Source organism: Octodon degus, unplaced genomic scaffold (genome assembly GCF_000260255.1).
Source record: "Octodon degus isolate 3935 unplaced genomic scaffold, OctDeg1.0 scaffold00214, whole genome shotgun sequence".
NCBI lineage: Eukaryota > Metazoa > Chordata > Mammalia > Rodentia > Octodontidae > Octodon > Octodon degus.
Genome location: NW_004524790.1, coordinates 1739078 through 1766731, shown reverse-complemented (window position 1 = coordinate 1766731; position 27654 = coordinate 1739078). Strand labels below are relative to the sequence as shown.

The 27654-nt window shown below is 61.2% G+C and overlaps 5 protein-coding genes across 10 annotated transcripts in view; 3 read left to right on the top strand and 2 right to left on the bottom strand.

The window, feature by feature from the left end:
• Camsap3 (calmodulin regulated spectrin associated protein family member 3) overlaps positions 1-6128 on the top strand; it is a 16561-nt gene extending 10433 nt beyond the window's left edge. For 2 of the 3 annotated variants that reach the window (XM_004644898.2, XM_023705118.1), the window contains 12 exons: positions 327-466; positions 547-640; positions 722-776; positions 852-925; positions 1190-1259; positions 1363-2821; positions 4001-4140; positions 4218-4543; positions 4833-4932; positions 5208-5320; positions 5401-5519; positions 5609-6128. In XM_004644898.2, coding sequence (XP_004644955.1) covers positions 327-466; positions 547-640; positions 722-776; positions 852-925; positions 1190-1259; positions 1363-2821; positions 4001-4140; positions 4218-4543; positions 4833-4932; positions 5208-5320; positions 5401-5519; positions 5609-5914 — 2996 coding nt within the window. In that variant the 3' untranslated portion in view covers positions 5915-6128. Of the gene's footprint in view, positions 1-326; positions 467-546; positions 641-721; positions 777-851; positions 926-1189; positions 1260-1362; positions 2822-4000; positions 4141-4217; positions 4544-4832; positions 4933-5207; positions 5321-5400; positions 5520-5608 lie in introns of those variants that run through there. The other variant, XM_023705119.1, reaches the window with a different exon arrangement.
• An 898-nt stretch (positions 6129-7026) lies between these two features.
• Xab2 (XPA binding protein 2) lies at positions 7027-14612 on the bottom strand. Its single transcript, XM_004644896.2, has 19 exons — positions 14521-14612; positions 13249-13397; positions 12876-12999; positions 12432-12629; positions 11560-11694; positions 11278-11442; positions 10267-10411; positions 9970-10121; positions 9771-9890; positions 9389-9520; positions 9168-9299; positions 8975-9088; positions 8473-8635; positions 8187-8377; positions 7954-8076; positions 7702-7873; positions 7426-7555; positions 7222-7325; positions 7027-7137 (listed from the first exon to the last, which is right to left on the bottom strand). The coding sequence occupies exons 1-19, from the start codon at positions 14569-14571 to the stop codon at positions 7076-7078; spliced, it is 2562 nt and encodes an 853-aa protein (XP_004644953.1). The 5' UTR covers positions 14572-14612; the 3' UTR covers positions 7027-7075.
• A 220-nt stretch (positions 14613-14832) lies between these two features.
• Positions 14833-16277, top strand: Pet100 (PET100 homolog). The gene is made up of 4 exons (XM_004644945.2): positions 14833-14908; positions 15535-15621; positions 15780-15812; positions 16125-16277. The coding sequence occupies exons 1-4, from the start codon at positions 14882-14884 to the stop codon at positions 16206-16208; spliced, it is 231 nt and encodes a 76-aa protein (XP_004645002.1). The 5' UTR covers positions 14833-14881; the 3' UTR covers positions 16209-16277.
• Positions 16278-16327: 50 nt separating this feature from the next.
• On the bottom strand, positions 16328-20769 carry Pcp2 (Purkinje cell protein 2). Of its 3 annotated transcripts, XM_023705110.1 has the most exons (6): positions 20556-20684; positions 20050-20177; positions 18523-18574; positions 17191-17305; positions 16937-17061; positions 16328-16456 (listed from the first exon to the last, which is right to left on the bottom strand). In XM_023705110.1, the coding sequence occupies exons 3-6, from the start codon at positions 18565-18567 to the stop codon at positions 16337-16339; spliced, it is 405 nt and encodes a 134-aa protein (XP_023560878.1). In that variant the 5' UTR covers positions 18568-18574; positions 20050-20177; positions 20556-20684; the 3' UTR covers positions 16328-16336. The 3 variants fall into 3 exon arrangements, with proteins under 3 accessions (XP_023560878.1, XP_023560880.1, XP_023560879.1); XM_023705112.1 differs by lacking the exon at positions 18523-18574 and having other exon boundaries at positions 20556-20769; XM_023705111.1 differs by lacking the exon at positions 20556-20684 and having other exon boundaries at positions 20050-20334.
• Stxbp2 (syntaxin binding protein 2) lies at positions 20767-27340 on the top strand. 2 transcript variants are annotated; one of them, XM_004644893.2, is made up of 19 exons: positions 20767-20871; positions 21980-22029; positions 22314-22395; positions 22638-22714; positions 22906-22984; positions 23072-23175; positions 23264-23412; positions 23601-23685; positions 23772-23902; positions 23991-24098; positions 24324-24381; positions 24479-24544; positions 24657-24737; positions 25140-25278; positions 25640-25749; positions 26216-26311; positions 26728-26813; positions 26924-27081; positions 27200-27340. In XM_004644893.2, exons 1-19 carry the CDS (start codon positions 20835-20837, stop codon positions 27283-27285), a joined length of 1782 nt encoding a protein of 593 aa, XP_004644950.1. In that variant the 5' UTR covers positions 20767-20834; the 3' UTR covers positions 27286-27340. The 2 variants fall into 2 exon arrangements, with proteins under 2 accessions (XP_004644950.1, XP_023560877.1); XM_023705109.1 differs by having other exon boundaries at positions 20830-20875.
• The last annotated feature ends 314 nt before the right edge of the window (positions 27341-27654 follow it).

The following is a 27654-nucleotide window of genomic DNA, read 5'->3' as shown; positions in this document are numbered from 1 at the left end:
CTCTCTCTCTCTCTCTCTCTCTCTCTCTCTCTCTCTCTCTCTCTCTCTCTCTTTCTCTGCTTAAGACAATGTAGCTATGTAGCTTGTGGTGGCTTTGAACTCACTCTGTGGCCCAGGCTGACCTTGAACGCCAAGCAGTCCTCCCAGGTGCTGAGGTTCCAGGCATGCCTCACTGCTCAGCCCTGTTTGAGTTCCTGGGGGCCGAGGCACTGTCTGTCATAGTGTGGGCCTTGCAAAGAGCCCCTGGCCTATACTCGATCCTCCATTGGTGGCAGGGGACCTGGTCCTTTGCACAGAGTGGGTACCCAGGCCTCCTTTCCCTGCAGAGGTCTGTCTCAAGGACCCCATGTCCGTGGCCGACAGCCTCTACAACCTCCAGCTGGTGCAGGATTTCTGTGCCTCCCGCCTGCCCCGTGGCTGCCCGCTGTCCCTCGAGGACCTGCTTTACGTCCCCCCACCCCTCAAGGTAAGGCAGCTTGGGGGCTGGGCTGCTGACCTGGGCGTCCAGAGCTGTTGCTGGGTGCTCATCCTCAGTCCCACCTCCAGGTCAACCTGGTGGTGCTGCTCGCCGAAATGTTCACGTGCTTCGAGGTGCTGAAACCGGATTTCGTGCAGGCCAAGGACTTACCCGACGGTCACGGTGAGCCTGGGGTCCTGAGGCCAGGGTCCAGGTGGGGGCTGGGAGGCCACGCCCTGCCTGACCCTCTGCTCTGTGCCGCAGCCACCTCCCCGTGGGGCATTGAGGCCTCCCCGTCCCAGAACAACAGCGGTAGCAGGTATGGAGGACTCCTTCGCAGGGGTTCTGGCAAGGGTATTGGTGGGTCCCAAGGTTAAAGTACATCTCTTGCCAGTTCTCCTGTCTTCAACTTCCGACATCCTCTCCTGTCACCTGGCGGCTCTCAGTCCCCACTTCGGGGATCAACAGGTGAGGAGTAGAGGTGTCTTGTCGTGGGGGATCCCCACCCAGCCTGCTCCCCAGGTCCCCTCTGGTGGGCTTCCCTTGGGTCTATCTGGAGCCCCAATGTGACCCCAGGGTGACTCCCTGGTTGACATCCCTCAGTGCCCATTTCTGGAAACCTCAGGTCTGCTAGATATTGAAGGACTCTTGGGCACACGGTGGCCTTGCAGAGCAGCCTTAGCCTAGCCAGGGTCCCCAGGGACCCCATCGTGACCCCCCGACCCTCCTTAGGCTCCCTGAAGTCCTCTCCATCCATGTCCCACATGGAGGCCCTCGGCAAGGCCTGGAACCGGCAGCTCAGGTGAGCACACGTGTGGCCCCACACTGTGGGCAGAGGGCAGGCTGGCTGGGCGGGTGGAATGCAGGCTGCTCCCAGGGGCTGACCCGTCCCTCTGGCCGCCCAGCCGTCCCCTCTCCCAGGCCGTGTCGTTCAGCACCCCCTTTGGCCTGGACAGCGACGTGGATGTCGTCATGGGAGACCCTGTCCTGCTGCGCTCTGTGAGTTCGGACAGCCTGGGCCCCCCGCGTCCTGTGCCAGCAGCTCGGACCCCTGCCCAGCCCACCCCGGAGCCCGGTGATCTGCCCACCATTGAGGAGGCCTTGCAGATCATCCACAGCGCTGAGCCCCGGCTGCTCCCGGATGGTGCCGCAGATGGCAGTTTCTACCTCCATTCCCCCGAGGGCCTCTCGAAACCACCGCTGTCCTCCTCCTACCCACCCATGGGGGCCTCAAAACTGCTGTCTGAAGGTCTCCCCAAAGCACCTGTTTATGTGTCTCACCCTGAAGCCCCCTCAAAACCCTCTCCTTGCCCAGCAAGAGAGATATTGAAGCCACCAGCCTCAGCTGAGGGGTCTCCGAAGGCAGGGGCTTTGTCCCCCGCAGCCACCAATGCTGAAGTGAAGATGACCAGTTTTGCGGAGCGTAAGAAACAGCTGGTGAAGGCTGAGGAGGTTGGAGTGGGGCCCCCCACGTCTGCTCCGGTCGCACCTGAGGCCCTGAGCTCAGAGATGAGTGAGCTGGGAGCTAGGTTAGAGGAGAAACGTCGGGCCATAGAGGCTCAGAAGCGTCGTATTGAAGCCATTTTTGCCAAACACCGCCAGCGGCTGGGCAAGAGTGCCTTCCTACAGGTGCAGCCTCGAGAGGCCACCGAGGAGGCGGAGGCAGAGGTGGAGCCCACTGGAGGGGAGCGGCCGGCAGGCGAGGGCCAGGGAGAGCCGTCCTCACGGACCAAGTCAGTGACCTTCTCTGCTGAGCTGGGCCCGGAGCCCCCCGAGGGGCTGGGGGACTACAACCGAGCGGTCAACAAGCTGAGCGCTGCCTTGAGCTCGCTGCAGCGGGACATGCAGAGGCTCACGGACCAGCAGCAGCGCCTTCTGGCCCCGCCGGAGGCCCCCGGACCTGCCCCACCACCTGCTGCCTGGGTCATCCCTGGGCCCACGACTGGGCCCAAAGCTGCATCCCCCAGCCCTGCCCGGCGAGCCCCAGCCACCCGGCGTAGCCCAGGGCCCGGTCCCAACCCGACATCTCGAAGCCCAAAACATGCACGTCCAGCAGAGTTGCGGCTGACGCCCCTGACCAGAGTGCTCACGCCCCCCAACGACGTAGACAGTCTGCCCCACCTGCGCAAGTTCTCGCCAAGCCAGGTGCCTGTACAGACTCGCTCCTCCATCCTCCTGGCGGAGGATGTGCCACGCGAGGAGCCTGCAGCCCGGCCTGGCCTCATTGAGATCCCTCTGGCCAGCCTGGGGGAGCCTGCTGCAGAGGAAGATGGAGATGGAAGCCCGCCTGGGGCTGAGGATTCCCTAGAGGAGGAGGCATCTTCCGAGGGAGAGCCCCGGACTGGCCTTGGATTCTTCTACAAGGTAGGTCTTGTGAGCAGGGGGATAGGACAAGTGGGTGACCAGGAAGTAGGGACGTCCTGGGGGTGGGCTGAGGAGCAGAGGTGCATAGATGAATGGCCAGATGACTGGGGCCTTCCTGATGGACAAGTGGGTGGGTGGACAGAGGATAGTAGGTGTGGATGGTTGGCCAGGTGAGTAGATAGATGGGTTGGATGGGCAGATGGACTAATAGGGGGATTGAATAGTTGGATATAAGGGAGGTGGATGGATGAATAGGTGGGTAGATGGGCAGAAGGTGGGTGGTTAGGTAGAAGATGGGTGAGTGTGAGTGGATAGGGAGGTGGGAAGATGGATAGGTGGGTAGGTGGATGGGTCGGTAGATTGGATGGGCAGATAGATGAATGGTGAGAGGATAATAGATCGGATGGGTGATAGAGAAGTGGGTAGCCAGGTATGACTGGGCCAGAGAAAGGAATGGGTGGCCAGATGTACAGATAAATGGGGTGGATGGAGGGACAGAGGAAAGGTAGGTGCATAGCCAGATGGAAAGCGGTTGATGGATGGGTGTGGGTGGTGGGCAGATGGCGGGAGTGGGTGGCTGGACAAACAGGCCCGGGGTATCTGTGGCATCTCCTCTTGTCATGGCTTTCTCCCTCTTGGCCCTGCCCATGTTTGGTCATTCTCCATGATCACGGGCCCTGCGGCCCACTGGAAACCCGGACTTGGACCTATAGTTGCCTGACCTGCTGCCTCCCTAACCCTGGGCCGTTTCCCCTGTACCGCCAGGCGCTGTGCTGGTCCTCCTTGCCCTCTGTATCGGGCTGGCCTCATCTCTGACCTCTCTTGCCCCGTTCTCCCTCTGCTGAGTTGGTTCTGACCTCGGGACCTTTGCACTTGCGGGTCCCACTTCCTGGAGTACTCTCACCCATGTCTCTGCCTACCACAGTGGTTCTCATCACTCTTCAGAAGGGCCCGGCAGGGGTGGTGGGTCAGGCCCAGCACCCTTCCAGGGCAGGGTGGGATGGGTGAGGCCCCCAAGCGCAGCCCCGCCCACGTTCTTCCCACTGTTCAGTCTGATTGCCCGACACTGGGGTGCATGCAGCGTGCACCAGCTGAACACGTGAAAACTGAATACATAGAAAAAGAAGCGGGTGGCTGGCTGGGCGGGAAGAGCAGCCCCTGGACCTGCCTCTCCCCCAGGATGAAGACAAGCCCGAGGACGAGATGGCCCAGAAGCGGGCCAGTCTGCTGGAGCGGCAGCAGCGGCGTGCAGAGGAGGCGCGGAAGCGCAAGCAGTGGCAGGAGGCCGAGCGCGAGCAGCGGAGAGAGGAGGCTGGGAGGTGCGGCTGGCCCCTGCGCCCAGCCTTGGTCTCCGTCCTGGCGTCTGCTCGTTCTGACTGCTCGCTCTGACCCGCAGGCTGGCGCACGAGGGGGCCTGTGCAGCCCCTGCAGCTCCTGTGTCGGCCCCCACGGCCCCCGTGGTGGCAGCTGCAGCGGTGGCCCCAGCCCCAGCCGCGCGGGTCCCAGCTGAGGAGGAGGTGGGCCCCCGGCGAGGGGAATTCACACGGCTTGAGTATGAGCGCCGCGCCCAGCTGAAGTTGATGGACGACTTGGAGAAGGTGCTGCGGCCCCGGGCCGCGGGGGCCGGGGGGCCGGGTCGGGGCGGGCGGAGGGCCCCCCGGCCGCGCTCTGGCTGCTGTGACGACTCGGCCCTGGCACGAAACCCAGCTCGCGGCCTGCTGGGTGAGGACCGGGGCGGGGGTGGCTCGGGGAGGCCCCGGTAGGGTGGTGGGGTGAGTTGCAGGCCACAGCAATTTGGGTGGTAGGGTCTGTGGCAGCCGAGGTCTGCGGGCTTCTGCAGGCCCGTGGGGTACTGCCGCAGGTGATAGGCCTCCCCTTTCTCTGGTGCAGCCCCCTTCCCACGGTGGCAGGGCAGCCTCGGTGGGCTGTAGTCCAGGTGTGGCTGACCCCATCCTGTGGGTGTCTATGGAGACGAGGTCCGAGGGACCCTGACCTAGCTGTCCCTTCCCAGGCTCGAGGCTCAGCAAGGTCTACTCCCAGTCCACCCTGTCCCTGTCCACCGTGGCAAATGAGGCTCCCAATAACCTTGGTGTGAAGAGGTCCACGTCTCGGTGAGCCCTGCTGCCAGGATGGGCAGGAGTCCCAAGCTGTTGGCCTCAGCCACGTGTGGGGTGTCTGCCTGAACAGGAGTGGGCAATGGGAACACCGAAGAGGCAGAAAATCCTGGGGCCCTGTGGGCCACCGGAGGGGACATGCTGGGCTCCCTGAGGGGCTGTGACAGCCATTGGGTGGCCCTGTGGAGACATCAGGGGTACATGTGCATCTCTTGGGCAGAACATCCCAGAATGCCTTGCCCCCACACTGACCCCAAGCTTCCCTGCTATAGGGCTCCGTCACCATCAGGCCTGATGTCTCCGAGCCGGCTGCCGGGTGCCCGTGAGCGTGAGTGGGAGAATGGCAGCAATGCATCCTCCCCAGCCTCAGTGCCCGAGTACACGGGTGAGCAGTGTCTCAGGCGGTGCGATGGGTGCGGGCTCCACCGGCCCGTGGTGGTCCCCGCTGACTGTCCCACCCTCTAGGTCCGCGGCTGTACAAGGAGCCCAGTGCCAAGTCCAACAAGTTCATCATCCACAACGCCCTGTCGCACTGCTGCCTAGCGGGCAAGGTGAACGAGACGCAGAAGAACCGCATCCTGGAGGTGCGTGTGCCTGTGCCAGGGAAGGGGTGCAGGAGGGGGCATGGGAGGGGGCTGGCTGGGACTCATGGCTGCTGCTCCCGACCCCCTAGGAGATCGACAAGAGCAAGGCCAACCACTTCCTGATCCTCTTCCGGGACTCCAGCTGCCAGTTCCGGGCACTCTACACACTGTCGGGGGAGACGGAGGAGCTGTCGAGGCTGGCGGGCTACGGGCCCCGCACGGTCACGCCCGCCATGGTTGAGGGCATCTACAAGTACAACTCAGACCGCAAGCGCTTCACCCAGATCCCGGCCAAGACCATGTCCATGAGCGTGGACGCCTTCACGATCCAGGGTCACCTCTGGCAGAGCAAGAAGCCCACCACTCCCAAGAAGGGGGGCGGCACCCCTAAGTAACCCTCCGGGGTCAGCGTCCTCCTGGAGGAGTCCGTCCGTCCGTCCGTCTCAGTCTCGTGGGGGAGGGAGGGGCTGGAGCCCCCACCCCAACTCTGAACCTGGTCCTGCTGGGGCCTGAGCTGGGAGGTTCAGGGACTCGTAGCTCAGCTGGGTCCCCTCTTCTGTCCTCCCCACCTTCTTGAATAAAATAACTGAAAAAGCAGGGGAGCTGGGTCACCTCCCTGAGGCTGGCCGGGTTTCGGTCTCATCTTTCCAAGCAGCTGTTGTTGGTGTCCCCTGCCCCTCGATGGCCTGATGTGGCCGCCAAGGTCTTCCCTGGGGACGCTTCTCAGCCCTGCACCTCCCACTCGAGCTCGTCCCTGGCATTTGGCGCAGGGCCAGATTCTAACTCGAGCTTGCGCTCCCCTGCCAGTGTGATTGTGTTTCTAGGTTCAGTTTTGGTGCCTGTCCCGGGGTTTGGAGCTTCCATCAATGGAACTCCATGCCCAAGGCTCCGGTTGCTGCCACCAGATATCTAGTTGCAAAATCCGCTCTGGCCTGGACCCAGACTGCTTTCCCCACGCTGCCCGATCCTGCGCAGCTCACAGCCCAAAGCCCTCTGGTCCCATGACTGCCCCCTCCCTGGGCCATGCTGACAGCCTGTCCACATCCTCCACTTGTCTCCAGCCACACGGCAGCCCGTGTGACCCGCTTAAAGAGCAAATCTGATTATGTCCCCTGATGCCTAAAACCCCTTAATAGCTTAGAGTTTGCAGGAGCTTCCCAAAGCTTAGGGCTGAGGGCTACGCCTGGGCAGCCTCAGGCTCCTGGCCCCTTGCCAGGCACAGGAGCACCTTGCCGAGTGGGAAGCTCTGCGGGGCAGGGGCTGGGACACCTGCGGTGCCAGGTGCTTCCAGGAAGCTTCTACGCAGGACTGGCTCCAGGACCTGGGGCAACTGGACAACGATGCATGGTGTCCAGCGCCATGTGTGTGTGATGGGTGTCTGCCTGGCCCTGGCCTAGCTGCCCCACCCCCTGCACCAGCCAATCAGGGCCCAGGGCCAGGCCCTCCTGAGCTAGCAGCACTGGGGACACCTGGGTAGCAAAAACAGGCTCAAGAGAGTGATGTGACATACAAAAACAGCTCTATTACGGGGTGGGGGTGCGGGCGGGGTGGGGGGCTCAGTCCTCCTTCAGGCTCCCAAACACGGCAGCCGGTACGCTCTGCTGCTCTAGCCGGACCTCTGTGGGGAAAGCAGAGTCACTCCTGCCCAGGTGCCCCGCCGCGCCCCCCACCCACTCCCCACTGACGCCAAGCCCCCACTGACCGTTGGGCTCCAGATCCATCTCGTCCTCATCCTCTCCGAGCTGGATCTCGTCGGGGTTGGCCTGCTGGGCGAGCTCTGCCAGCTCCTCCCGGGATGCATCGCTCCTGGGGGTGGGGGAGTCCGCTTCAGTGGCCTGGCTAGTGGGTGGCCCCAGCCTCCCCCTGCCCTCAGGGACAGCCATCGTCCCTCCTGCCCAGGCCTTACCTCACAAACAGGATCTTGCTCTGGGCCCGTGAAGGCTGATCCCGCTCAGCCTCAGCCGCTAGCTGCTCTGCCCGCTGCTCCAGCAGCTTCATGTCATCCATGCCGCTCTGCCCTGGGGCCAGGTCGGACACTGAGGGGACAGGAAGGTCACACACCGCAGGCAGCCCCTCTCCAGCACTTCAGGTGACACCCTACACCGCAGGCTTGACCAGCGGCAGGTCAGGGCTGGGTGCAGGGGGCCACACTGTCCTGGGGCCCCAGCCGGCTGCTGCTCACCGGTACCCGTGGCGCTGCCCGACACCTTGAGCATCTGTGAGGCCATGAAGTTGACCTGCGTGTTGTAGGTGGCCTGCACGCTGCGGCGGATGCGCAGCATCTCCCGGATGGTGTCCTCATTGCCGTGCCGCACCTCGAAGTCCTTCCACGTCTGCCAGAACGTCCCGGTGGTCTGCAGGGGCGAGACAAGCATGAGTAGCCAGACGCACCCGCACCTGCACCCCACGCCCGCCCACCTGGGCCCAGTCCCACCCGCGGGTCGCAGATCTGGGAGCAGAAGCTGTAGATGGCCCGGGCGCGGTCGATCTCGCCCAGCTTGCACTCCATGTCCGCGAAGCGCAGGCACATCTCACGCGCATGCTCATCAGACAGCACCTGGGGGCAGGGGAGGGGGTGGTGTGTGACTCAGGGGCAGCTGGAAGGTCCCCACGAGGTCACCAGCCCTGGGTGGCCCACGCCGCCTCCTGGCCCCTTGTGGGGGGCACCTCGATGGCCTTCTGGTAGATGCCCCGTGTGTGGGTCACGCCGTAGATCTCCGCGGCCCGCTTGATGTAGATGTTGAACATGTCATACTGCTGGGCGGGCTCCACAGCCCTGGTGGCACGGTCGTACACCGCCATGGCGTGCCGGGCCAGGCCCCACTCTTCCTCCAGCTGTGCATACAGCAGGTACAGGGCTGCTTGCGGGGAGCAGAGCGGTCACTGGAAGGTCAGCCTCCCCACCCTCCTGCTGCCCCAGGCCTGGGGAGCGACCCTCTCGCTCTCTCCTCACTTTTGGCGTATTTGGGCGGGCAGCCATCCAGCGCCTGCTCAAAGAGGTCCCGCGCGCGCTCCAGCTTGCGGCCTCCGTAGCGAGCGATGAACTTGGTCAGGTAGGTGCTCCAGATGTCAGACACATTGGGCCACTTGAACAGCGAGATGCCGCGCTCATACGCCTGTGCCAGGGACCGTGTGTGAGTGTGTGCGGCGTGACCACTGGCACTGGGATGCCCTCGGCCAACGCCTATGGGACACCTACCAGGCCTCCCAAGGGCAGCAGACAGCTCTCCCTGTTACCCTCCCTGCCCCAAGGTGGAGGTCGGGTCCCTGCCTGTCCCTCTCAGACTGCACCAGCCCCAACCCAAAGACAGGGAGGGCCAGGGCCTCATACACGGCCACGTGAGAGCTGCACACAACTACAACCCGTGGGTCATGTGGCAGGTGGACGTGGCAAGCCACAGCCCCAGCAGCTCTGCCTATGCACCCTGGCCCTGGCGTCTGCTCGCCTGCCCCACCTTGAAGCTCTCCTCGAAGTACTTGTGCTCCTCTAGGAACATGGCATAGTTGATGACGATCTGGGGTGTGGCGATGCGCAGGTCCAGGATGCGGTCGTACACGGCCTTCGTGGACTGCAGGACAGGGATGGAGCGGACTGAGGTGCATCTGGGCTGGCTGCAAGCCTGTGCCTCCCCGAGGACGGCAGCTAACCTGAAAGGTGCCCAGGCTCTCCTCCAGGTCGGCAAGCATGGACCACACCTTGAGCGACTTGTACACGCGGTTCTGCACGGGCTCTGAGCCGTCAAAGTACTCGGCACGGCGGGCGGGCAGCGCGGTGGCCTTCTGCAGGGCATGGGGAGGCGCTCAGGGCTGGTCCTCCACACTGCGCTGTGGGCCCTGCCACTCCCGCACGGCCCTGGGCCGGCTCTCACCCGCAACAGCCGCAGGGCCTCATCGTAGTTCTCGTGCCGCAGCTCCAGCTCTCCGCACTGACACCACACACTCGCCAGGTCGTCTACCTGCTTGAAGTTCACCTTGGTGGCCTTCTCCAGGATGACACGGGCCTGCAGGGGCGGCAGGGGCCAGGCTGGGACCCTGCGGCTGGCTGCCCCGCACTGGGCACATACACACTAGCAACTGTGTGTCACACGTATACGCCCACACACTCATACGCACATACTCAAGCAACTGGGTGTCACACACACACACAAAAGCAGCTGTGTATCACACGTACATACACACACACAAACTGGGTGTCACACACACATAAGCAACTGTGTGACTGACACACACACACACTAGCATGGCACTCACGTCATCCAGCTGCCCATTGTCCTCATAAAACTTGGCGAAGGCCACCCAAAGCGTGTGGGGCTTGCCGGTGGCCTTGAAGGGGTCCACAGTCTGCACAGCCTCTGTGTAGGTGTTGATGATCTGGGGGAGGCTGCAGGTCAGGCAGGGAGGCCAAGGCCCTGCGTAGGGCGGTGGCGAGGCCGGGGCGCCCATCACATACCTCTCGGGGGCGGCCCTGGTGCAGGGCCACACGCTTGTGCCACTCGTGCACATGGTGCGGGTTCTGGCGCAGCAGGACGCTGTTGAGGAGCAGGGGCCGCCGGCTAATGAGCTGCTCGAAGCGGGCCAGGCGCAGCTCCAGGTCCACATCGTCTGGGGGCCAAGGACACACTTGTGAGGGCTGGCGGGGTGGGCACTGGCCAGGCCATGTGGCCGCCTCTGCCCTGTGCGGCTGCTCCCTCCCAGTCTGTCGCGCTGGCCCCAGTCGCAGGTGCTGCAGGCCCTGCCAGCCCCTCACCGTCCTCCTCACGCCCCAGCTCCGAGGCAGTCTCCATCTTGGCCGCGATCATGCTCTCTTCAAACTGGGCATAGCTATCGAACACCTGCGTGAAGTCCCGGACGGTCATCACCGTGCGGATGGCCTCCTCATACACATCCCGGGCCTGTGGGGGCGGCACCATGAGGGAAACGATAAGGGAAGGCCAAGGAAAGGCTGCGAGCCCAGGCCCAGGGAAGCAGGGTGCACAACAGGCCTCTCGGCCCCCTCCCGAGCCAGAGTCCCTTAGGGCCTCTGCAGGGCACCCCCCAGTACTGGCAGGCTCCGAGCAGCGACCCCAATACTGTGGGGAGGAGCTCGGTGCTGCCACGCTAATCCTGGGAGCCTCAGGCCTCCCTGATCACCCATAAGGGACAGCCTTTGTGCAAAAGGACCTCAGAATCCAACAAAGATACCCACATCACAAAGGCACTTGGCACCCTCTAAGACTCGGGAGGCGACCAGTGACCATGTGTTCTGCCCTGTGGAACCCCTGGACTTGGCCTGCTCCTGGAGGGCTCCATCTTCGCTCCAAAGCTCACTCGACCCTTCAGCAGCTCCTATCATCCCAGCAACCAGGGGCACAGCCTCATCCATCCCTTCCAGGTCCTGCCTGGCCTCTGTCCCCAACTGCTCCCCTGCCCTGCTCCCACCTTTCTGGAGGCTGCAGTGGGCCCAGTCAGCCTTTAGGGACTTCCAAGGCCCTGCCCACTACCCTGCTCCAAGAAGCAAAGCCACACCCAGCTATCCCGGCTCCCCTTCTGCTACACCACTGTGCCAAGCCCTCACACAGGACAGGGCAGCCACTGCTGCTTCCTGGTGGACACAGCCAGGGTGGGGGGCTGGGGCCACACCCAGAACCAGGTCTGGCTTCCCGAGGTGAGCGTGCCCTCGCCGTCAGGGTGGTGCGTGTGTGCATCACACAGGCTGAGGCTGTACATGTGTCCCAGCCACCCACACGAGGGAGGCGTTCCCGGGTGCTGGAGGGCACACCTTCTCGAAGTGGCCACTGCGGATGTAGTAGTCGGCCAGCGAGCACCAGAGCTTGCCCAGCTGGTCGGTGAAGCGGGTGAGGCCGCCGCGGATGATGGCGTCCACATTGAGGGACTGCACCTTGTCCGGGTTCTGGGAAATGAGGTCACACAGCTCGTGCCACAGCTGCAGGGGTGAGGGGGGTGGTGTGAGGGTGGCTCAGGTGGGGCCCGCAGGGAGGCGCCCTGCTAGAGGAGGCGCCCTGCTGGAGGCGCCCCACCGCCGCCACCTCCTGAGGCTCACCTGGTAGTTGGACTTGCCAGCCTTGGACACAAAGCGCTCGTCATTCACCACGGTGGCCAGGCGCTGTGCGGCCTCATCCAGTCGGTCACTGGACTTGAGGTACTCGATGTACTCCTCGGCACTCTCAGGACTCAGCTGGGGACGCAGCAACACCACTGGAGGTGGGTGGGGCTGCAGGGCCAATGTCCCCTCCTATCTCTCTTTTTTTTTTTTTTTTTTTTAAATTTATTTATTTATTTGTGTGTGTGTGTGTGTGTGTGTGTGTGTGGCCAGCTCAGCCCACCAGGGGGCGGGGCTGGCTGGCATGTGGTGCTGGGGGATCGAACCGCGGTCCCTGTGCTTTGCTAAGCTTGTTCTAAGTAGGTGCTTTAGACCACCGAGCCATCTCACCAGCCCCTCCCCTCCTATCTCAGTGACACTGGGCCTCCTGCCACCACCCAGCCTGGCCCCACCCCAGCCCCAGGCCTGCAGGCCTCAATTCCATCCCAGGCCGCATGTGAAGGGCACCTGCTGAGGATCCCCCCATACAGAGCGGATGATGTGAGCCCGCAGGGGCGCGCCCAGCCCAGTGCAGCTGCATGCCCAACCTGCTGCCTGCACGTTCCCTTTGCTCTGTCCATTATATCACTGTGGCGGTGGCTCATGTGACCCCGATTCACAATGACCCCAGCACCCATCTCAGCCCACAGCGCATGTGAAGCAAGTGTTAGTCCACTAGGCGAGAAACAGAGGAACTGATCCTAAGCCAAATCTACATGCCTGCGGGAACCCTCTTCTGCACCCTATCAGGTGACACTGCATGGATGGGGCTTGTGTCCCAGTGTGCCAGGGATGGAAGGCTCTAAGCTGGGGCACACCCCCAATGGATGCACCTTGAGGAAGCGCCGGTAGCCTCGTACAGCTGTCTCAGGCAGCGGGTGGGAACGCAGGAAGCGCAGGTACAGGGGCCAGATTCGAGAGTGCTGCGTGATAGGCAGTGCCCGGAGGGCCCGGTCAAAGGTGCGGCGAGTGTGGGTGACACGTCCTTGGTCCATCAGGAACTGGCAATAATCCAGCCACAGCCGGGGCATCTAGAAGTGTGGTGAGAGAGAGCCAGGTCTGAGCCACATGCCCCACAGCTGGCCACTGACACCGGGTGTCTTATGGCTGAGATGCGCAGGGACACAAATGCACCATCTCCCAGTTCTGGGACTGAGTCCACCCCACAGCCAGCACCCAGCAGCAAGAGGACGCTGGTCCTCCCTCCCTCCTGTGTGGAGCCCAGCTCCTGCTTTGCGCACCACTGTGGACTCTGGGGCCACAGTCCCACCCCTCACCTTGTGCATGAACACGAAGGCTCTCTCATGACAGTTGTTGACATCTTCATATGCGGGGTCAGTCACACAGCGATGCTTCACCTGCGCCCGGCGCGCTTTGAGGTAGCGGTACCAGAGTTTGTAACTGAGGTGTAAAAGGAGGCAGGAGACAGAACTGAGGTTACAGAGTCCCCAGAACCTTGCTCCCTGCCCCAGGAGGTAATTGTGAGGAGAAAGGGACTGAGGAGGTACAAGGGTCAAGAAAGTACAAGGGAAAGGACTAGGACACCAGGAATGGAGGGTAGCCCATCGGGCGACAATGCACAGCGGTTGCACAGCGTCTACTCTCTAGTGACTGCAACTGGGCAGGGCAGAGAGCCAGATGGACACACACCTACACGGCAGCAGCTTGAGCGCCCGCTCGTACAGCTGATTGAGCCTGGGCTTCGGAGCCCCCTGTTTGAACTCAATGTAGCGGAGCCAGCATTTAACGGAGAACTGGTTCCGCATGATTTCCTCTTCATAAGGAAGGTCCTCTTCCTCCTGCCAGGACCGAGGGACAAGGAGAATGGAGACACACCCTCAGAGCCTCAGCCTACCCCATTCCTGGAGTCCAGGCCTAATTTCCAGACTTGCTGTCCCAGCCTGGACCACACTGCTCACTGTGGAAGCTGGGTCACCAGGCAACCAGAGACTGGGATGTTGGTTCAGGCCTTTGCAACTGTAATTCACCTTCCCAGAATCTGACTCAAGACAGTCAGACTTCCCAGTCTTTGGAAAGCTAAGTCAGATCACGAGACCAATGATCAGACATCAGGCACTGGCCTTCCAAAGTCCTCCATCCACTCTCAGGGTTTGATCAACAGCCTCCTTCGACACCAGGGCCCTACTTCCTCACGACATATCACGTCTTGGGTCCCTCAGGCTCCCACTGTCACTGCCTGACCCATCTTCTCCCCTGGCCCAGGTGACACTTAGGTCCAGACACCAAACTGCTGGCCTCTTGGAATATCACTAGTCAGAATCTAGCTCAACTGTCCTAGACACAAGTAAAGACCAGACACAGAGCCCTTAATCCTGCACACCAAGAATCTGATGAAAATACCGGGCCTCCACTTCAGTTCTTTTGAGAATACCGACCATCGTCTGACAAACTCCACTTCACTAGGTCTTTTCCTCACACCCCTGGGTTCTTTACCTCCTAAACTCCTGGCGCAGCCTAGGACACTAAGCCTTCACCTCCGAAACCGTAATGCTCTGAATCAGACCTAGGCAGCTGGGCGAAAAACCAAGCCTCTATCTCACAAACCAGAGTCGTAACCTGGTCAGTATGCCTTCGCTTCCAACACCAGTTGTTTATCTGGCAAGATCCAGTTATGTCACTTCCTTTCGCACCCATTCCCCAGCCTCCGTCCAGGGACGAGACATCACCCCCGCAACCTCGACAACACCTTTTTACTCCGGCCACCACTTCCGAGACCAGATCTTTATTCCTAGTCATTCCGGTGTGAACATCATCTCCCGATCCCTGGGCCTTCAGGGCCCTCAGAGTTGGGATGGCAGAGTTCCGGCCTACATCCCTCGGCCACCACAGTCCGATCGTCCACAGCACCCAGGTCTCTCGATGCCCTAACGCAGGCCATCGCCGGCCCCACTGCGGACTCACAAAGACCAGGTCCGGCCGCTCAGGCCGCGAAAGGCGCGCCATCACCACCATTTTCGTGGTCCTCCGGGTACAGGCAATCGTCGCTTACTTATGACGTTTACACCCCAGGCCCGCCCCTCCGCGAGAGGCCCGTTTTCTATTGGCTATATTATCTCGACAGTGCGACGAGTTCCATTGACTTTCAGGTGGACGACGCCAGCGACCAGAACCAGAAGAGGCGCCTTGAGATGGCGTCATCATGAAGTTTCTCAACCAATCAGATTCAGCAATGGTGTACACGCGAAGGACCAATGAGTTTATGTCTTGTTGGAGGGTCGACTTTGGGCGGAAGTGTCTCTCTCTGTAGGCTAAGAGAAGCGAGATGGGGGTGAAGCTGGAGGTGTTTCGGGTCAGTGAGCACAGGGGAGGGTTGGGAGGCTGCGCTGGACAGCTTGGATGTAAGGCTGAGGCAATGAAAAGGAGTGAATACAAACGGAGAGCTCCCTGGAGAGCAAGCGCTTGAGAGACCTGTACTAGAAACCCAGCGGAGAGAGCTCTAGGTTGTGGGAGGTCCGAGTGGAGGGTCTGTGTTTGGGGTATCTAAGAGGGCCAGTCTGTCAGGGCGTCAGGGAGGTGTGAATTAAGGAGAGGGCTGAATGAAGGCGCTGAGGTCCTGGGGAGCCCTGGGGCGCAGAGTGGGTGGGTATGTCTTTGGTGGGGAGACTGCAAGAATCAGGGGAGATTTGAAGAATGTGGTCTCGGGGTGGGGGCGGGGGTGCTCCCGGATCTGAAGGCAGGAGGTCGAGGTGGCAGTGGTAACGAAGTTAGGGAGCTGCCTCCTAGCTGCTCCTGTGCCCCTGGGTCCGCGCGCCCGTGTGAGTGTCTTGGATGTCCACATGGGCTTAAAGGATTATGGGGCTTGGAAGAGCAGGAGGGAGTTCTGGTTTTGGAGGGAGGAGGTCCTGTGGGCTCTCAGCAGCCTCTCAGTGCTGGTGGCAGAACCAGGCTTTCCTCATGTCCCTACTGGTTTCGCAGATGGTTGTGTATCTCACTTTCCCTGTGGCCATGTTCTGGATCTCCAATCAGGCCGAGTGGTTTGAGAGTTATGTCGTACAGCGCAAGGTGGGCATGAGAACAGTGATCGTGGGTTCATGTTAGGGGCAGGGGAAGGTGGAGCATCAGCCTGCTGGGAACCATTGTTTGCCACCCCATACCTGCCCTGGGTACAGGGTGCCGGCGGTTCCTGGCTCATGCCACCAGTTGTGTCTTTGTCCCCACAGAGGGAGATATGGCCACCTGAGAAAGAGGGCCAGGTAAGAATCTATTTTTTCTATTACCAGAGGGACGGACAAAGGGTGTTAAGTCCCTGTGGCCATGATGGGGGTCTAATGAAAGTTATCCCCTCAACTACGGGCAGGGAACTGAGCAGAGAAGGGCGTATGGGTTCCCTGTTGCCTTCTCCATGAAGGATCAAGTTGCTCCACTCGGACCCTGGTTGTCAGTGGCATGGGGCTCCCAGGGTAGACCCTGACCTTGGAAACCAAGGGCAGGTTGGCGGCAGAGGGACAAGGCCCCCGGGTATGTGCCCCACCTTCCGTCCTGTTCCACCCCCTCCCCCGCCCTAGCACCAAGAGCTAGAAGAGTTCAAAGAGAGGATGCGGAAACGGCGGGAGGAGAAACTGCTTCGTGCTGCCCAGCAGAGCCCCTGAGATGGCCAAACGTTTTAATCCCAGTCCCCCTGCCCACCACATAACACAGACTCGGTTCCTTGTTGTTCGGGCAAGTGTTTTATTGTCTGCTCTCGGGGGCCCGACGGGGCCCAGGACGGTTGGGACCCTCAGGGGGCCTGCGTCTGGGGCTGGGGGCTGCTGTTCCTGCGGAAGCTGAGTGAAGCAGGGTCCTGGGGGGTGAGCAGGGGCTGAGGGCTGAGTGTCCCAGCACGCTTCTGCACTCCGTCCTGTGGATGAAGAGGGGTTGGTTAGTGGGATGGAGAGACCCGGAGCAGTGCGGGAACCCACACCCCAGCTCCTGGCATGTGCCTACCCTCCACCTCCCCATAAAGTAGTCTGTGTTTACCGTGATTATCTGCTATTAGGGTAGAGTTTGGGAGTGAGGTGGCGGGTCCTGAGGCTCTCTCCTGGGGCTGGTGAGAACCCAGGCTGTGTGCGGGTTGGTGGAGCGTGGCTGTGCTCAGCCTGTGAAGGGTGCTGCATGGCCTCCTCCTTGGGCGTGCCACTCCAGGAAGGGGGCCCATATCCCCCCTTTGACCTCCCCTACACCCTCTGATGAGGGAGCAGGACCCACGAGTCCTATATAGCTCTGAGACCTACACAGCAGAAAATGATGGTCGGAGGGGAAGTTGGGGGCTGCTCACTCCCGGCTGAGAACAGAAGAGTCCTGGAACGGAAGAATCCTGGAGTGCAGCGCGGACTCCTACCTTGGGGCCAATGGGCTGGAAGCCAGGCAGGGCGCTGATCGTCACGCGCTGGTCGTCCATGCGGCGGCCCTGGGTGCTGGCCAGCATGTCCATGAGATTGTCCATCTCGGGCGCTGGGCTCGCCTCTGCGTGGAGCGGAGACATGCAGGCACAGTCATCTTCCTGCCCTGTGCTCCCTGCCCTGTACCCCCTGAGTACCCCTGGGCTCCGTCCCATTCACCCCACCTCCCAACCACCTCCATGCCCAGGCTCACGGCTCTCAGCAGTCTGTCCCGGACCAGCCTGCAGCGAACAGCGCTGCTCCTCCATCCGGTCACCCTGCACATGGCTCAGCAGGTTGAAGAAGCCCTCCTGGTCTGGGGAGCCCGCCTGCCGAGGGGCATACTTGGTCTGTTTGGGGGCCCAGCCCTGCCCTCCCCAGCAGTGGGCTCCCACCCTTGCCCTCAGGCTGCGCTCCGGCCCCCTCATCTCACCATGATCCTCCTGGATGCACCGCTCTGCAGAGCTGCTTCAGAATGAGCCCTGGGTCTCCTTCCCAGTCCCGGACCCCAGCCCCAGGGGCTCTGGCCGGCAGCACTGCTTCACGTGGTGCCACCTCAGGGGACAGTCTGCATGCGCCAGTGTCCCACTGTCCTCGAGTGGGGCCTGACTAGGGGGAGCCTGGGGGCTGGGACACAGACCAAGGGATCTGGGCTCAGAACTACCTCTAAGTGCTGCATCTGCCACCTCCTGAGCTTGGCTCCTGGAGCCTTGCCCTGTGCCCTGGGGCAGGGGCTGGGCACACAGACCCTCTGCCCACTGGCACCTCCCTGCAGTAGCAACTGGGTCAGAGGACCCCAGAGACTCACTCGCTAATTAGGTGCCCTACAAATTAACTAGTCCTGTCAGTCTTGGGCTCTGAGAGCTCCAGAAGCTGAGGGTGGGTAGAGGCAGGGCCCGCTTACCTTGCCCAGGGGGGACAAGCCCCCGTCCTGTCCCTTCTTGTCCTGTTCCATCATTGTCCCTCCCCTGGTATCCTTCCACTTCCCTGATGGCTTCTGCCCCAGCCCTCACAAGCAAGGGCCTTTTAACCAGCCCGCATGTGGGGGGAGCGGATACCTACTCCCACCCCAAATCCTCAGCTCATGCCCCATCTGCTCCCACCCAAGCTTAAGCCCTATAAAGATGATCCAGATAATTGTTCACCCGGAATGACGCCAGGTGTGGCGTGGGGGTAGAGGGCCAGGAGCCCTGGGTTAGGACCTCCCTGGGCTCTGCACAATTTACTGAGCACGAGGACTCAGGTGTGGAAGAAGCCAGGCCACCCATAAGGACCAGCGCAGGCTGTCCCCAGCCAGCCCATCGGCTCCTCTGCCCCTGCGCCTGTGGCCTCACCCTGCTGGAGAGCAGTGCCGTCTGCAGGGCGTAGCAGAGGGGCAAGCTGGAGCCCAGGAGCCCTTTCTGTCTCCACTCCTCTGGCCACGATGGCACACCACGCTCTAGCCTTGTCTCCTGGGCTGCAGTTGATTCCAGGGAGTCTCCTAGTCACCCTGGGATCTGGTTGCCCAGCCCAGATCCGAAGATGACAAGATCTGGGCTGTCTTCACCTGCCACCCAAATGCCAGCTTGAGCGGTTTCTGACCCATCAGCATCCCAGCCCTGCGTGAGAACAGGAGCAGAGGGCATCCCTGCCCTTCCCACCAAACAGCAGTGCCACAGGAGCCCTGTCCCCACCCCAGGGTGCCTTTCTGGAAACCCCCTAAGGATGCCCATGCCACTGTCTGCAGACCCCGCCCACTGCCACATGCCCTATGGACAGCAGGGTGTCCTGCTCCTGGCATAGAGTTGCCAGGGACTTCCAGAGCAGAGCCACAAATTGGGTGTCTCAGAGAAACAGAGGTTTAGCAACCCAATGCTCTGGGGACCACAGATCTGAAATAAGGCACAGCCAGGCTGTACTTGTTGCTTGAGACTTGTTTTTTGTTTTTTTTTTGAAAGCCATTTATTACTGAGCCCCGATCAGCTGTCACGCAGGAGAGGACCGAAAGGCTGAGACTTGTTGCTTTCAGGGTCCTTCCTCGCCTCTCTCCAACTTCCAGTGGCTATTTGCTGTCCTTGGTGACCCTTGGCTTGTGGCTATGGCCCTTAAGTCTCTGCCTGTGTGGCCACAGGGCCTTCTTATGTGTTCCTGTCCACATCAGCTCCTCCTCCTTTAAGGTACTGAGGATTGCGCACAAGGACATTCTACTGTGCAGCTATAGCCTCAGCCCCTTTTATTATTTCATTTTTCTTTTGGGGGCAGGGGACAAGGTCTTACTATGTTGTTCAGGCTGGCTTCACATTCTCAGTGGTCCTTCTACCTCAGTCTCTTGCCTGCTGGGTTTGCAGGTGTGTGTCACCATGCCTGGCTATTATTGTATTTTGAGACAGGGTCTTGCCCTCTAAATTGCCCGGGAGGGCCTTGAGCTCCGGAGGAGGTGGGATTACAGACATGTGCTACCATGCACAGCCATAAGGCCATCTCGTGGGGACATCAGTCATATTGGAGGAGGGGCTCACTCTCCTCTACTGTGGCCTCATTAACTAATTTCATCTCTAATGACCCTATTTCCAAAAAAGGCTCTATTCTGAGGTACTGGGCGTTAGAGCCGCAGCATACATGGGGGTGTTTCCTGGCATCAGGGAACACAGCCCGTAATGTTGGAAGACCTGGTCATCCCCATTGAGTACAGCAGGGGGTGGCAGGAGCTATGGACTTTGACTGTAGGGCCAGGCACAAGCGGAGGTGGTTCTGGATCCCCTCTCTGCACCTCCAGCCCACCTCCCTGCTTCCTCTGTTCTGTGTCAAGAAATAAAAGACGGACTGGGGATGTAGCCCTGTGCAAATGGCCTGGATTCAATCCCTAGTATTGCTTTTTTTTTTGAAAAGGCCCAAACTCCCATCCTGGGCGGCCAGCCATCCTGGCTAGCCTGTGACTCATAGTTTTACTACTGAAAGCCTCGTGCCCTGGAAATCCCTCAATCCTGGGAAAAGTAGGACGGGTTACTCTCTGACTTTAAGAGGTCCAGCCCCTGCCACTCCTGCAAGGGCTGCTCGGAACTTTCTATGCCTGGCGGAAGTGATTCTTTTTTACCTTCCGGTTATGCTCCGTGCGAGGCCAGGCTTTCTGGTGTTATTCAGTTTTGGACGACACTTGTTTTTGGTGGTGCGGGAGGTTGCACCCAGGTGCTAGTGCTCTACCGTTGAGCTACGATCCCAGCCCTGGAAAATCATTGGTAAGCGCAGTCAAGTGAAGGAACCAGTGCAGACAGGCAGACTTCTCTGCATTCACACCTATTAGAGCTAAGCCCCCGGTCGACTTCTGCTGAAACTACCTTCCCTGTGACGGGGCACTGGCCCACCCCTTTGCTGAGAGAAACTGGGGAGCAAACCCTGAAATTCTGGGTCAAGTGTGTCTTTTTTTTTTCAGTGTTGGGGATTGGATTCATGCTAGGCAAGCCATTGAGCTACAACGGCAAGTCCTAAACCTTTTTGAATTTAATTTTGAGACAGAGTCTCACCAAGTTGCTCAGACTGGCCTCGCAATCTTCCTGCCTCAGCCCCCTGAGAAGCTGGGATTGCAGCCTTGCACCACCATACCCAGCTCTACTGCGGCTTAGAGTTGGTCAGTGTGGTTCAAGCCTGCTGGTTCTTCTTCTGCTAAACTTTCAGGGTACAGAGGCAAGCGGGTCTCAGTCCCTGGCGGAGACCTCCACCGCCCGCCCAGAGCGGGACCCGACCTTCGCTGCACCGCAACCGGCGGGGCGGGGCCAGGTGCGCAGGGGGCGGAGCATGGGCGGGGCCAACGTGGAGGACTCGCGTGGCCACGCCCCCACCTTGGGACAGACCCGGAAGCGTCGGAGACGCTCCTAGGGGAAGATGGCGCCCTTGGGGCTGAAGGCGGTAGTGGGGGAAAGTGAGTGTCCCTCTGGGGCGGGGCTTCGGATCCCCAGGGGGGTTAGGGTGCGGGGTGCGCCGGAACTGTGGAAGTTCAGGGCTCCGGTGGCGGGGAGCTGGGGTCTGGGTCCTCGAGGGGGCGGCCAGGGGCCAGGTCCCAGCTGGGCGCCCGAACAAAGTTGGGACACTGGGCGCTGGGGACCCAATGGGGACCCAAAGGGGTGGATCGGGGCGGCGTAGACCGGAGCCCAGACTCCCAGGGTGCTTACAGGACAGGGGCACAGGTGGATCCCCTCCACTGCCTCCGCAGCTCCCGGGTCTCTGTGAGTCGGGCAAAGTTCGGGGCCGGACCTAGGGGCCCCACAGTCAGCGATTGCAGGTGGTTTAGGGGGTCGTGTCCAGGCCCCACGAGAGTGATGTGGGGAGCACCTTCCCTCAGGACTTCCTCCAGTCCTTTGCAGCGGGAGGGTCCAGGGCCCAGGTTTGGGGATGAGGGGTGAGGACGCCCCTCCCCCACTCCAGTGGTTCCGGCCTCAAAGTGTCTTCCGCCTCTGCAGTCCTGATAACAGTGGACAGGACGCCGGCGAGCCTTTTTGAAGCCACCCCGTCCCTTCTCCTAGCTCCTTCCTCAGGGCAGCACTCCCAACTCTATAAGGAGCTCACTACAGAGAGGATAATAGGCGGCAGGTGGGGGGCATAACCATGATCCCACTTTATGGATGAGGAAACTGAGGCACAGAAACTTGCTAGGATGACCAGGGACCTGCATTGAGTCTCAAGGGACTGGTGGAGATGGAGTGAGGTTGGGCTGAAAGCCCCATAGCAGAAAAGTGGAGGCATAGCAGCTGGGGGACAGTGCAAACAGGCCTGCCTCTCCGCCCTAGTGCACCTTGAACATAGTTATTAAGTGGCTCCTTATGCCCCGAGCTCCGTGCCACTTGGGCACTGAGAGCGCATAATCACGCCCGTTGACCCTTCAAATCTTCAGTTTCCTTGTCTGTAAATTGGGGTGATGTCAGGAGCTACCTCTCGGGATTGGGGGATTGGAGGGGATTCGCACGGGAGTCCAGCCCTCGGAGGGAGGACCAGAGGACTGGCACCGGTGCCCTCCCCACTCTTCCCTACAGAAATCCTGAGTGGAGTCATTCGCAGTGTCAAAAAGGATGGCGAATGGAAGGTAGGGGTGAGGCAGGCAGAAAGCCTGGCTGCCCAGTCCACACCCACTTGGTAGGGAGACCCTGCCTGTGGGGCCCCCAGGGGTTTCCTGGGAAGGCTGTTGGTCCACTGGGGTGGCATCCACAGGGCAGCTCCTGGGTCCACTTGCCCACCTATCCCTTGAAACTTAGTTTCATCCATGGCCCCTGCCCATGCTCCTGCCACTCCTCCTGGGGCAGCTCTGGTCTCTTCCGACTGTGTGTGTGACCATGGGTCCATCTGCCTGTCCCTCCACCATCCGGACAGGTGCTCATTATGGACCACCCGAGCATGCGTATCTTGTCATCCTGCTGCAAAATGTCGGACATCCTGGCTGAGGGTATCACCAGTGAGTGGATGCTCTGTAGACAGAACCCGAGTGGGGACCCCAGGGGTGTGGCCCTTAAGGGTGAGCCCCAGTGTTCCGCCCCTGACTGTGGCCTTAGTGAGTGCCTTCTAGATGCGCAGCTCCCAAGTATCAGCTCCTTACCCCGGGCATCCATTTCTCCCCACCCTAACCTGAGATGCCCCTGTCACCATCCCCCTGCCACCCATAACCCCCACACCTGCCCCTTCCTCTGCCGCTTATAGTTGTTGAAGACATCAACAAACGGCGAGAACCTATCCCCAGCCTGGAGGCCATTTATTTGCTGAGCCCCACGCAGAAGGTGGTTACATGTGTGAGCCTGTGAATGTGTGTGTGTGTGTGCGCGCGCGCACATGGCACACAGGGAGCATGCGTGTGCATGCATGTGTGTGGCCCTCTGGGCACGTTTATAAGTGGTGTGGGGTGGGAAGCAGCCAGCATGATGGGTCTAAGGGTGCAGGTCAGACCTGAAGAGTGACTCGCACTCCCCAGTCGGTTCAGGCCCTGATTGCAGACTTCCGGGGGACCCCAACCTTTACCTACAAAGCAGCGCATGTCTTCTTCACTGACAGTGAGTGAGAAGAGTTGGGGGCTTGGGTGGCTGGGGGAAGGGATATGGAGGTAACTGGGGTCTGATGGCCCCTTCTGCCTGCCACAGCCTGCCCTGAGCCCCTGTTCAATGAGCTGGGCCGCTCTCGCCTGGCCAAGGTGGTGAAGACGCTGAAGGAGATCCACCTCGCCTTCCTCCCCTATGAGGCCCAGGTGCAGCCTTGGCTTGTCCTGGGGAGGGGCGCGGTGTCAGGTGTCAGGTGTGCACCTACACTGGTGGCCCTGCACTTCTGTCCCCCAGGTGTTTTCCCTGGACGCCCCCCACAGCACCTACAATCTCTACTGCCCCTTCCGGGCAGGGGAGCGGATGCGGCAACTCGAGACGCTGGCCCAGCAGATTGCCACACTGTGTGCCACGCTGCAGGAGTACCCGGCCATCCGCTACCGCAAGTGGGGACCCAGCCTAGCCCTGCCCCAGTGCTGCCCTCTGACCTTGACTTCATCCCGCATCCGGCCTCTAACTTCCCTGCTGGCACCGACCCCCACCCCCTCGCAGCCTGACTCCTACCCTCCACCCTAGTGTGTGCCCATCCTCTCAGGACCCCGTGTCTCCTGATGCCCCCGTCTGCTACCTCCAGGGGTCCAGAGGACACGGCCCAGCTGGCCCACGCCGTCCTGGCCAAGCTGAACGCCTTCAAGGCAGACAGTCCCAGTCTGGGCGAGGTGAGGGGGCTGGGGGGGGGGGTGAGCCACACAGGGGCAGGCTTTGGGTCAGGCCCTCATCCTGGCTGCCACCTGCCCCCGTACAGGGTCCTGAGAAAACCCGCTCTCAGTTGTTGATTATGGACCGGGCAGCCGACCCCGTGTCCCCGCTGCTGCATGAGCTCACTTTCCAGGCCATGGCCTACGACCTGCTGGACATTGAACAGGACACATACAGGTGGGTGGGCGCAAGCTCAGCTTCCCGCTGCCGCGGCCCTGTGCTGAGTCCCTGGCCCTCGCATCCCCTCCCTGGCTCACCTCTGCAGGTTCGAGACCACTGGGCTGAGCGAGGCGCGGGAGAAGGCCGTGCTGTTGGATGAGGACGACGAGCTCTGGGTGGAGCTTCGGCACATGCACATCGCCGACGTTTCCAAGTACAAGCGCAAGTGGGCCCTGGTGGGGTATCCCTTCACTCAGGTGGGCCTGGTACTGGGCCTTGGGTCCTCAGGAGCGTCCCCCCTCTAAAGCCACGCCCACAGAGACTCCTCCCACAAGCCCCTCCCACCACAAACCACACCCCTCTCCCGGGCTCTACCCTCAAGCCATACCCCATCCACCTGGCCCTTGCCCCACCTCACCCTGCCCTCCCACGTGCCTAGGAGGGTCACGGAGCTTCTAAAGACCTTCTGTGAGAGCAAGAGGATGACTACAGACAAGGTAGGAGCCCGCCAGCCTCACGGGGTCACCCCCAGGGGGTGAGGCTGTAGCCCCAACCCTGTGGGTCCCTGGCCTCACCCCTGCCCCACCTCCACAGGCCAACATTAAAGACCTGTCCCACATCCTGAAAAAGATGCCACAGTACCAGAAGGAGCTGAACAAGGTGAGCCCAGGCTGGAGAGGCCTTGGACCCCACAATGCCTGGGGCCTGAGACCCTCTTCTCCCTCCTTGTCCCTCATGCTATGCTGTCTTCCGTTGATCCCCACCTTTGCAGTATTCCACACACCTGCATTTAGCTGATGACTGCATGAAGCACTTCAAGGGTTCAGTGGAGAAGCTGTGCAGCGTGGAGCAGGTGGGGCAGGGACAAAAGGGCGGGGCCTCAGCAAGTGGGGGAGAGGGGGCTTGGGGCGGGGCTTGTGGAGCAAGGCCTTGGGAGGGATGGAGCCTGAGTGGGCGGGGCCTTGGGGAGAAACCCAGCCCCTTGAGGGTGGGGCTTTGCCTCAATTGGGCAGGGCATTGGGGGACCTGTTGCACAAAGTGGAGCACAAACCCAAAGGTTCCCCTCCTCCTCCCCGCCCCTGTGGGAAGGTACTGGGAATTGAACTCAGATCCTTGCTCTTGGCAGGCAGTAGCTTTATCTCTCCGGCCTCCAAAGCCAAAGGTTTTGCTGAGGACCTTGTGCATGGCGCCATCGTGCTGCCTCCCATCCACCCATGTCTTCCCCCATGGCCAACTGGTCTCTGTTGCCCCGCAGGACTTGGCAATGGGCTCTGACGCAGAGGGTGAGAAGATCAAGGACGCCATGAAGCTGATTGTCCCAGTGCTGCTGGACGCCGCAGTACCGCCTTATGACAAGATCCGGGTCCTGCTGCTGTACATCCTTCTGCGGAATGGTGGGTGTGGGTGTGGGCAGGGAGCCCCGGACGCCACAGACTTGCATGTCTCAGCAGCCCCCGCGGCTCCCCACTGTCAGATCCCACGGTCTCTCTCCGGTCACTGTGCCCACCTCGTGGTCACAAAGTACGCTCCCTTAGGGAGGAGCCCCCACGTTCCTGCCCCCAGGGGCTGGGAGGAGAGGGGCCTCAACTCATCACGGGGGCACCGTTGACCCTCGAGGGCTGCCCAGTTCTAGGGACACAGAGCACCTGGTCCTAATTCCAGGGCCTTTACGAGTCCTGGGGCGCTCTCCCCACCCCACCTGCTTATCTAATGAGAGCCTCACCAGGCCACCTCCTGGCGCCCCTCCCCTCCCAGGCGTAAGTGAAGAGAACCTGGCTAAGCTGATCCAACACGCCAATGTGCAGGCCTACAGCAGCCTCATCCGGAACCTGGAGCAGCTGGGGCCCGCAGTCACCAACCCAGGGGTACATCACCAACTCCTGTACATGGGGCGGACACGGGGTCACAGAGCAGCTAGCCGATGACCTGGGTCATACCATAGCCACAGGGCAGCAAAGTCACTGCCACGCTGGACCCCCAGTGGTGTGTTGTGACATGTGGGGGAAGTGCCCCCCAAGTTGGAGGGCAGGGCATACTTTGATTCCGGGTACCTTGGGGGTACCCTGCCCCACCCCACCCCCTCACACTGGCGGCTTCCTGTGCTGGACTCTGTTTAGCTCCTCCTGCCCCTCTGCCCCCCCCCCCCATCTGCCTTCTCCACACTCTCTGCCAAAGCCCTTACCGATTTCTGTTTCTGTCTCATGCCTTTCTCTGGCTGTCTGTCATTCCAGTTCTGCCCCGCCCTCTCAGTCTATACTCCCCACCCTGTGAGCCCTGGTCCTGACCCGTGTCCTTCCCTTCCCTCCTCTGCCTGCCTGACCCCCCTCATAGGGCTCCGGGACTGCGAGTCGGCTGGAGCGGAGGGAGCGCACAGAGTCTACCTATCAGCTGTCCCGCTGGACTCCGGTCATCAAGGACATCATGGAGGTACCTGGGACAGGGCTGGGGCCACCACCCTGATCCAGGCAGCCGCTCAGTCTCCCAGAGCTAAGCCATGGGACTTAGTGGAAAAATCCCTCACTACTGCCTTCCCGGTGCTGGCCTGCTCCACTGAGGGAGTAACTCAGGAGCTAGGTGTCAGTGCTTCCTCTGTGTCCCCTCTGTTCCCTTGCCCCCACCCCAAAGCACCCCCCCCCAGAACTCCCAGTCATCCTGGGACCTGAAGGCAGCAATGCTGGGGGCCCCGCCTGTCCAACCTTGGCTTCTTCATGCCACAGACCTCAGGTGTCTGGACTCTGAGGTCTCCGTGGGGCAGCAGGTGTAGGTGACTCCTGTCTGCCAGGAAGTTGGTCCCTAAACCCAGGGCCTCCTGTCCTCCTGAGCCTCCCCCTCTGGCCACCCAGGACGCTGTGGAGGACCGGCTGGATCGCAAGCTGTGGCCCTTTGTGTCTGACCCAGCCCCCACGCCCAGCTCCCAGGCTGCCGTCAGGTGGGGGCTCTGGGGACACCCTGACTCCCGGGTGGACCTGTGCGGGGAACATGTGTCTTGGCCTGGCCTGGCCTGACCACTGACCCCACCCCACCCTTTCCTCCTCAAAGTGCTCGTTTTGGCCACTGGCACAAGAACAAGGTGGGTGTCGAGGCTCGGGCTGGGCCCAGGCTCATCGTGTATGTGGTGGGCGGCATGGCCATGTCGGAGATGAGGGCAGCCTACGAGGTGACCAGGGCCACCGAGGGCAAGTGGGAGGTGCTGATTGGTGAGTGGTCAGGCTGGGGTCGGCCTTGGGGTTCCCGGGGCTGAGGCCGGGGCTCAGGAGGTACTGGACCTGCAACCAGGCAGCGCCTGCCTCCCTGACTCCCCTCGCCCTTGCCCAGGCTCCTCTCACATCCTCACCCCCACCCGGTTCCTGGATGACCTCAAGACCTTGGACCAGAAGCTGGAAGATGTGGCCCTGCCCTGACCTGACCTAGCCCACCCAGCCTCCGCAGAGAAATAAACTCCCTCTTCCCACCAGCCGCCCACCCCTCCCTTTCTTTCTGAAGTTAAAAGCCTGGCTTTAGTTGATAATGGCTGGTGCCAGAATTCACCAGCTGCAAGGCCTGGCAGTCTTGCTGGTCCCACTGTCCCTAAGCCAGGGCTTGTGACAGCAACCACCCTGCAGAGGAGATGTCATATGGGACAGCTGGTGGCATGGGTGTCAGTCCTCTGTCCCTAGGCTTCTGCTGGCTGCTCTCTGCTGGTGGTAGTTTGGTTATTTGAGACAGCCTTGCAGGGCTGGCTTACAACATGGGATCCTCCTGCCTCAGCCTCCTAGAATGCTGGAATTACA